This window comes from Hippoglossus hippoglossus, chromosome 16, assembly GCF_009819705.1.
Source record: "Hippoglossus hippoglossus isolate fHipHip1 chromosome 16, fHipHip1.pri, whole genome shotgun sequence".
Taxonomy (NCBI): Eukaryota; Metazoa; Chordata; class Actinopteri; order Pleuronectiformes; family Pleuronectidae; genus Hippoglossus; species Hippoglossus hippoglossus.
This window is the reverse complement of record NC_047166.1, coordinates 14,759,296-14,768,139: the sequence shown is the minus strand read 5'-3', so window position 1 is coordinate 14,768,139 and position 8,844 is coordinate 14,759,296. Positions and strand designations below refer to the sequence as shown.

The 8,844-nt window shown below is 42.1% G+C and overlaps 1 protein-coding gene across 7 annotated transcripts; it reads left to right on the top strand.

The window, feature by feature from the left end:
- Nucleotides 1–267: 267 nt before the first annotated feature.
- zdhhc18a (zinc finger DHHC-type palmitoyltransferase 18a) lies at nt 268–8,520 on the top strand. Of its 7 annotated transcripts, XM_034609854.1 has the most exons (11): nt 269–594; nt 641–938; nt 1,031–1,191; nt 1,475–1,624; nt 2,224–2,361; nt 2,472–2,523; nt 3,490–3,592; nt 3,680–3,792; nt 3,895–4,000; nt 6,006–6,076; nt 6,767–8,520. In XM_034609854.1, exons 2-10 carry the CDS (start codon nt 706–708, stop codon nt 6,045–6,047), a joined length of 1,098 nt encoding a protein of 365 aa, XP_034465745.1. In that variant the 5' UTR covers nt 269–594; nt 641–705; the 3' UTR covers nt 6,048–6,076; nt 6,767–8,520. The 7 variants fall into 7 exon arrangements, with proteins under 7 accessions (XP_034465742.1, XP_034465740.1, XP_034465741.1 ...); XM_034609851.1 differs by lacking the exon at nt 6,006–6,076 and having other exon boundaries at nt 268–594; nt 653–938; XM_034609849.1 differs by lacking the exon at nt 6,006–6,076 and having other exon boundaries at nt 268–594; nt 649–938.
- The last annotated feature ends 324 nt before the right edge of the window (nt 8,521–8,844 follow it).

The window sequence follows — 8,844 nt, the reverse complement described above, 5'->3', positions numbered from 1 at the left end:
AAACTCTAGCATGTTGGGAAATCTCACGGAAATCACCGGAAATAGTGAAGACCTGAGATCAGTGTTACAGCAACTGAATAACAGCATTAACTTATTTGGCTTGTTTGCAACGAGTCGTGTTTATTTATATGGTCTGTCCTTGGATAATGTGGGAAAGTAATGTGCTGATCTACAAATCATCTCCGTTATAGCTACTGGGTTTGAGTCCTTTACAAATCAGCGGTGAGTCCTGCGCGTTGACGTCAGAGAGACGTAGGTTGGCTGACGTACAAGAGACAAAAAAGAAACGTGAACTGCCGCAAGAGGCTTAAAGTCGCTTCCCTGTCGAAAGCTCCAAGCAAAGGCGAGTTAATTCACCTAATTGAGAATTCATTTTAATGACGGACTTACTTTCAACTACCAAACATGGTAGTTAACCCTGAGTCCACTCGGGATTTGATTCAGTTCGTCAAACTAATGCTGTTGCTGGTTTGCTAGCTAGCTTAGCCCGCGTTAGCTTCCAGGATGGACAGCTGAGCGCTAACCCGAGCAGGACCCGCTACAGATGTAGTGAACTGAGAGTCTCTGGAGAACGACAGAGGGAGCGTTTGGTGAGAGAGAGAGAGAGAGAGAGAGAGTGTGTGTGTGTGTGTGTGTGCGCGTGTGTGTGTGCGTGTGCGTGCGTGCCTTCAGCCACCTCCCAGCCGGGTGGACACTGTTTACCCCATGAAGAACTGCGAGTACCAGCAGATCGACCCGCGGGCGCTGGCGGTGTCGCCCTCGTCGGCGCAGAACCACACCGAGAAGAAGGCGCAGCGGCCGCGGAGGAAATGGGAAGCGTTCCCCGGGAAGAACCGGTTCTACTGCGACGGGCGGATCATCCTGGCCAGACAGAGCGGTGTCCTCCCTCTGACACTGGGCCTTATTGTCGTCACCTGTGGCCTTTTCTTCGCATTCGAGTGAGTAATGCCCTCGCTAACATGGACATGCCCCATGCATTAAGCTCCTATCAAGATCGTGACAGGAGTTAATCTCTTTTTCTTTTTTGCAGTTGCCCCTTCCTGGTGCAGCATCTGACCGTCTTCATACCTGTGATCGCTGCGGTGCTTTTTGTGTTTGTGGTCGTCTCCCTGCTGAGAACCAGCTTCATAGACCCCGGCATCCTGCCCAGGGCCACCCCGGATGAAGCTGCAGACATAGAGAAGCAGATAGGTAAAAAAGCTGCACCCAGGAATTGCATGCTAGCTGTGGGACAGATGGGGGGGGATGGGGGGGGAGCTTTGCCATATGGGGGATCTCTGAGGGTCGTGTTTGTCTTGAACTGCAGTCCAACACCTAAGCAGCTTTACTCTAACTAGCATGGTTCCAATGCCCTAAAACCAGACACAACATTGTTTTTGTTCATTTGCCCCTTATTCTAACATCTGATTGCTTTTTGTGTGAACTATTTGGATCAAACGTGTGAGTCTCTCTGCTTGTGCTTCTCTATTTTAAGACACTTCAGGATCCTCTACATATCGCCCCCCTCCACGAACCAAGGAGATCCTCATCAACCAGCAGGTGGTAAAGCTCAAATACTGCTTCACTTGTAAAATGTTCCGGCCTCCTCGAACCTCCCACTGCAGCCTGTGCGACAACTGTGTGGGTAAGGATGTGTTGTGAAGTTACCACTTATTCCAGCCGCTCTAATTAAACGTAACAACTTAATACTAAGCCAAGAGGAACATGCGATGCGTGATCAGCAGGAGGGTTTGTAATTCATTTTGCCACATGCGGTCCACCCTCCTCTGTTGTTACTCTAATCTGAGTCCAGAATCTGACATGAAACAGAGAAACTACAAAACAAAGCTCTGACTGAGATCTCACATCAGTCGATTGAGGTCCGTCACCACTACTAAAATTACATTCACTGTGTATTTATAACTTGAGCACCTATTTTCAAAGTGGGCTCTGAAAAATCTTTCTTTTCTTGAAAGCCTTAGGTAATTTCTTGGCAAGGCAGAGCTGGCATTTTAGTTTATATTGTCCTTTGTTGTATAAACAAAAATTCTACAGTGGTCGTCATTATGATCCCAGTCTTACAGATTGTTTAAGAAAACCTCTGGTGTTTTTTCTCAGTTCCACTGATCTGAATAATTTAATATACAGCCCAGTGTGTTAGATACTTTGGCTTATTATTATTAATATACCTTTTATAAAATGCTGCCTCTAATCTTTTGTGTGTTCACGTTTTTCTACCCTCAGAACGATTTGATCATCACTGCCCATGGGTTGGGAACTGTGTGGGCAAACGCAATTACCGCTTTTTCTACAGCTTCATTATTTCCCTGTCATTTCTGACATCGTTCATATTTGGCTGTGTCGTCACACACATCACTCTGCGTACGTATTCACACTCTGTAGAAAGACACATGTATCATTCAGTCGTCGTATGATGATCCTGTTATGTTATCAAGGACCATTTTATTCAAGTTTTTCATTTTTCTCTCCAGGTTCTCAAGCAGGGAAAAGCCTTGTTCAAGCCATTCAGGAGAGCCCTGGAAGATATCCTTTCTACCACATTTTCACTAAATTGTCCTGTTTATTAGATGGAGGACATCTTGTTGAATTTGTTTTCTGCCAAGATATAACACAAGTTGAAGTTGACAAGTCATGTTTCACTCCTCAGCCTAAGCCCAAGCTTAATAGGATCAGAGAGTTAGGGTCCAGCAAAGCAGTGCTTTTTACCAGATGGCTCTCCAGTAGTAGGGTTGCTGCCTCACGGCCTTGTGAGATGATGTCAGTGGCGAGACAAATATAGACCCCATGACTACAGAGTGTTTGGATGTGTTATTCACAGAGAGGGTGTGGGATAATTTCCTCATCGCACACTGACAAGATGACAGAATGTCATGCTTATCATGAGTCTGTGTGCAGTTATCCCATAGAGCAGATGATTTGATTAGGTGTTTTTTTTTTTTTAGAAACATCAAATCGTGAGCATTCCTAAGCAAATCTAAATGGCATTTATTTAGATTTAGAATTTAGATGATATGCAACATGGTCACTGTGATGGATTTAATAAATCTCAAACACGCCTAAACAAATGTAAACCAGTGAGTTTTGAACTCGCATGTAGGAATGAAGGAAAAAAATTGTTGTAACTTTGGGATGGTGTAGCAGCCCTTAAGTTTACAGAAATTCCATTGTATTTATATCCAATATTCTGAAATTAAAAATAGTATAATCGTTCAAGAAATTAATTCTATGCTTCTTCTGAATAAATGACCTTTCATAAATATATTTCAGGAGGGCCTGACAGAGACATAAGATAGCTGGGTTACCTCCTATACTGAACAGAAAAAGGCCCATAATAGTAGTAAAGATGGTTATTTATCTTGGTCAAATTCAATTCTCTATAATCTTGAAAAATCTTGTCATAGATGTCAGTCATGTTAGTTTGATTGCCATTTGTCTATAATTATCAATGATAAGGATGATGTTATCTTGCCTTGACTCTTCCTTGTGTACTGTGGTGGAGTTGGTGATTTGTTTCTTCTCCATCTGGTCTATACTGGGCCTCTCAGGCTTCCATACATACTTAGTAGCCTCCAACCTCACGACAAACGAAGATGTAAGTATTCAACATAGTTTGGTTTATAGTTCTCAAACTAGACGTGATTCTCTAACTTACAGCAAACTGTCTTTATTCACCGCACAGATTAAGGGCTCCTGGTCAAGTAAAAGAGGTGCAGAGGATTCTGGGAACCCGTACAGTTACAACAGCATCATAACCAACTGCTGTGCGACGTTATGTGGCCCCATGCCCCCGAGGTGAGTGAAGGCGTCAAATCTTCCCCATCCTCACACACAATGGTTACACTCCAGGTACAGTCCATATTTTACTACATAACATTCTTCTGTTTTGTTTTCTAGTCTGATTGACAGACGAGGTTTCCTTCCTCCTGAGGAGGCGATCTCTGCTGCCTCTGCCTCTGAGATCGAGCTGCCACTCTTCACGGCCAAGAACGACGCGCACATGGTAGGATGAACCAGCTTGTGGTCTCTCCCAAGTCCTGTCAGTCCCATAGCTGCTGTGTAGTTGTTGTTAGCTTGGACCCCCTGTGTGCCTTCTCCACAGTTTGTGTTCCTTCTCCTTCGTTCTCCAGAATCAGCACGACATGCAATACTTTGAATCTGTGTTATGAAAGTTGCACATTTTGTATGTTTTGTGTATAAAAACAGAAACGAACGAGTGTCAATTTGTAAAAGTGAGTGGCTTTTTAAGTAGTCGTATGTTTGCATTTGAACAACATTACTTTGGCTCAGCTTATGATGGTTTGAAACGGACATAATGTTTGGTCAGATATTCACATTAGGATGTAGAATAGCAGACAGCAAAGCACCTACCACCGCCAAGCCCAACAGTCCCCTCAAATTCAACCCCAAATTTGTCACGATTGTTTGTTTTGACTTGTTTGAATTCCTCCTGAATGATCTCAGCTACAACATTTGTCATGGACACAGGTTTCAAGCCGGAGTTGTTACTGTGCAGCGACTGAAAAAAATCATAGTCCCCTATGAAGCTACATTTATATCCACTACATCTGGATTTTTAATAGGACCGCACCCAATTGCACACATGTGGCTGATTTTCTTTTCTTCTCTCTCTCTAAATATTACCTCAAAGGTTTTTCACTCCTTTTCATTTGTTTATTGGTTGGTTTGTATTTTTGTTTTTAAGTAAAATTATTAAAAAAACAACTCAATAGATTTCCACGAAACTTGGAAGATACCATTACATTTTGGCATGGATCAGGGGGCGGATCCAGGAATTCCCCCCCCCCCCCCCCCTTTTTTTTTGGACATTTTCTTTTACGATTTGTCTGTTTTCCCAGAGAATAAATCATGGGTCTTGATGGAAAAATTTGGTGCAGCTTGATTTAATTTGACAGGGTTAGGTGCTGTGCCCTACTTCCCTATGAAATCGTTAAAAATTTCAAAAAAGTCCCCTACTTTTGAATGTTGTCTGCATCTGTGTCAACATTTATTGGGTTCTTTGTTAGCCAATGTCTCATCCTTCCAGTTTTGTTGAAAACTGTTTGCGTAATTTTTTGCGTAACCCTGCTGACAAACTAACAAACAAACCGAGGAGGGTGAAAGCATAACCTCCTTGCTGGAGGTGATGATTGAAGTAGCTAATTCGAGGAATTAAACCTGCTGAAGAGGTGATTCATCGCTATGCTGAAATAGTACTGCTGTGTTGTTTCTTTGAGCTTGAGAACAAAATGTCTTGGAAGTCACTGCTTGGCGTCACTGAGCAGTTAAAAAAAGAAAATGAGCAGAGTTTTTACACTGAACCATTAGTTAAGGTCCTTGTTGAGTTCATGAGTAACTCTCACACTCCTGCAGATACAGTATGTGATGGTTATTATTTGCTTTGGGAGAGAAAACATTTGACTTATTGCACCTTCTTTCTTTTTTAAATGAACATTTTTGCTCATACTATTAGGAATTCAACACCCTGCTGTATCTACCTCCTTGTTCTTGTACTCTTGAGTTTTCTTGTACGTTGGGGTGAAGGTGTGTGCACTCAAAGGACTGAACTACTGCTTTTTATTTGGACATTCAGATGGTATCTGATCATATTATGTATTAGATTTATCAGCACTTTAATACAGATCACTTGTCACATGCCATGATTAGATTTGTCACAATATTGTCAACATATCAAATGTCTTCTTAGCTTTCTAAAATCTACTCTTATTTTTACAATTATATCTTTTATTTGCCTAAAGAGCAAAACAAGTGTTCTTTTTATTTGTTAAATAAACATTATTTTTGTATTTTGGGATTTTGGTCTCTGTTTTAAGTTTACTTTGCTTCTTCATTTGATTAATTCTCCATTTGTTGGACAGTTGGATTCCTGAGATTATTCTTTGTTTCCTTTTTGGTATGAATTTATTTTCTTTTATGAACCTTTCATATGACTGTAACTGAAATGATTTGACGCTCAGTGTTGTGCTGTATTCGTTCCACTCTGGCAGGAGGAGAACTGTCAGGATTTTTCTTTGTCCTGCAAAGCCTGAAGGGCGGCGCTGCATGTAGACGGTCGATGGTAAGAGTAGGGTGGAATGTCAAAACCAATCACAACCTCGCTTCACCTGTCATTCACTGTGTCGTCCTTCATTCTGTTGTTTAGGTTTCAAGTTGCTTTCTCCTTAACAGTTGCATCTTTTCTACGGTATATTACTGTTAAAGCCAAACACAGTGGGTTAGACTTTGTGATTGGTTTGTAGTGATGATGTGGCTGGGTGCACTATGTTTACCTAAATGAGCATGCTTCACTCATTCATCGTCTCATTAACATCTGCTCACTCACTCAGTGCTGGATGGAGCTGAACCTTCTTCTCTCTGTCTCTAGTTAGACGATGTGTTTTTCTAATTTTTCTGGGGCTTTACTGTGTTTTGCGTCACCGCACATGCACAAGTCTGCATAAATCGTTACTCCACTTTCACTCTGATCGAAGCCAGAAGAAACACAGGAAGACGCAGCGTCTCCTCACTCCTATAAATTTGTCTGTACCCTTGTTCAATATGGTCTTCTAATTGTATTGTCTACATCTAAATCCCTTCCTCAATTCGTCTTCATTTGAGTCTTTGCTTTCATTGTGTTTGATGATCCAAACTAATGCTTTTTATCACACTGCAGAATTTCCATTGCAGCTTTGCTTTTCATAACATTAACTCTGATTTGGACCATTTTCCCCAGTTTTCTTGACTTCTCTGTTTTCCCCTCTGCACACAGTGCACTCAGAGCACAAAGGACATGCTGGACAGGATGGTCCATTCCTCCGACTTCCACGGCCTGTGCCCCCCCGGCACCCCAAAGACCACCCCTCTCGGCCTCGAGGTTTCCAGCACGCAGGCACCTTCTGCAGAGCCTTCACCGTCTGTCGGCTGCTTGCAGCAAAGCGTTCGACAGTCGGTGGCCACTCCTTGCCCCCCGTTCAGCAGGAGCAGCAAGAGGGACTCGCTGCACTCCATGAATCCAGCGTTTCGCCTGGCTTCTCCTTCGCCGTCGCTGAGCCGCACCAGCTTGATTCTGGGTGACGCACCCGACAATGGCTTTATCCCAATACCCTGAGTGAGCACCTAGTAAACACCGGTGAAACGACAGAGTCCTGGTGGAATTATTCAAGGCAATGATTGTGGCTACAAAGAGACGTCACAGTGGTGGTCATGATGTGTGTTGCCTTCGGTTTCTCAAGATGTCATTCTGATGAGTTGATCAAGCATTACCTGGAGATTTTTCTAGTTCCGTGAGTTGTATCAACAATGTGTGTCTTTCAGGATGGTGGTAAATCTTAGTAACATTCGTAAGCACAATATAGAGATATTTTTTTATACACCTTTTAATTGAGACGCCTGTGACATGTCTTCGCACCTTCCAAAGAACCTCAAGCCATCAGCCGCAGTGTTTTAAGTTCCTGTTATCTTGTGCAAACAGGTCTTTAAATCTGGCAATACAGTTTGACTGTGGATGCAAGAAGTGTAGAAACAAAAGATTTACTGAGCTGGCACAGAGAGCCACCTCAGGATTATACATTCAAGAGTTAGCCTTAGGTCGTCCAATCATTTCCCCTCATCTTCATCTGCTCAGTGTCAGTGGGTGGATCCACTTTGGCTGTTTTTAGATAAGATGAGGGCTAGTTATTTATTTTTCATATTATGCATATCAATTGTTTATTTTGCATGTCTTGTACATCAAATGCTCTTATGCAGGAGATAGTAACTGAGAGGTGACACTTCAGATTCTTTCATATATGTCTGAAATGACATTAATACCATATACTGTAATGTCCACTTTGCTGCTTTATTTAATGTGTTGTTAAAGTCGAGCATTAAATCAAATTCACTGCTGCGTATCAGAGCTCCGAGTATTCGTTGCTAAAACACTGCTTTCCTATTTATCTAATCTACTGGGACACAGTGTGAGTGAGCATCTGCTTTTTCTTTGCCTCAGGGCCCATCCTCAGTAAGTTACCAGTGCATCGCTGACGAATGGACTGCTTGGAGCAGGGTAATGTTTTCAGGAAAGTTCATGAGGCCTCTTATGTAGGGTAAGTCATTTCTTTCATGGCTGTGACCTTTTACTGCTCTTGCAGCATGAAACCTAACCCCCTGTCTGTCATGGTGGAGCACAGTTTCTTGTTCGGTGTTAATTTGTGCCACTAGGGGGCAGAATGTGAATAAGGATTGCAGCCTTACTAGAGGACAATTTAGTGAGTTGAGAAGTGTTAGCAGAAAGGCCTTTTGATGTTTTGATTTATCTGTGTTTTGTTTTTTTTGTAACGTCGACGCTGTACATAGGTTGTGAGTTTGTGAAGAACCACGTTGCCATAGTGAGTGGGTCATACATTTATCAGTCTTCATCAAGACCCTATAGTTTGTATAGACACTTATACAAGCAGTGCTTGTATGAACAAACTTGTTTGCTTTTTGTAGGATGTAACAGTGGAACTGTAACATTGGATCAATAAAAATGATCAGTTTTGTTGACTTGTGTCTTTCTTGGCTCTTATTTCCCTCAATAATTAATTTTGTGAAAAGGTCTTACCAGGTTTCTTAATGCCAAGCATTTGGGGGTTTATTCCATTTCTAGCAAAACCCAGAGTTCCATTTATAGAAACTATTGTGTTAACCGGGTCCATGTAAAATTAGACTGGCATTCAGTAGAGCACATGCATTTGCCAAGGCCCAACAGTCCCCATGATGAAACCATATTAAATTCACTTGAGCTGGATTTGCATTTAAACTAAACAAACGTAAATATCAGTCCTCCTAACATCCCAGATTTTTTTTCCATCAAGAGCCATAAATTAT

Bases quoted from the DNA above. Each gene is read 5' to 3' on its own strand.
- zdhhc18a (XM_034609851.1), top strand. From the start codon at position 706: ATGAAGAACTGCGAGTACCAGCAGATCGACCCGCGGGCGCTGGCGGTG. The intron at 1,192-1,474 runs GTAAAAAAGCTG...CTCTATTTTAAG, and splicing joins AGACATAGAGAAGCAGATAG to ACACTTCAGGATCCTCTACA. The intron at 1,625-2,223 runs GTAAGGATGTGT...TTCTACCCTCAG, and splicing joins CCTGTGCGACAACTGTGTGG to AACGATTTGATCATCACTGC.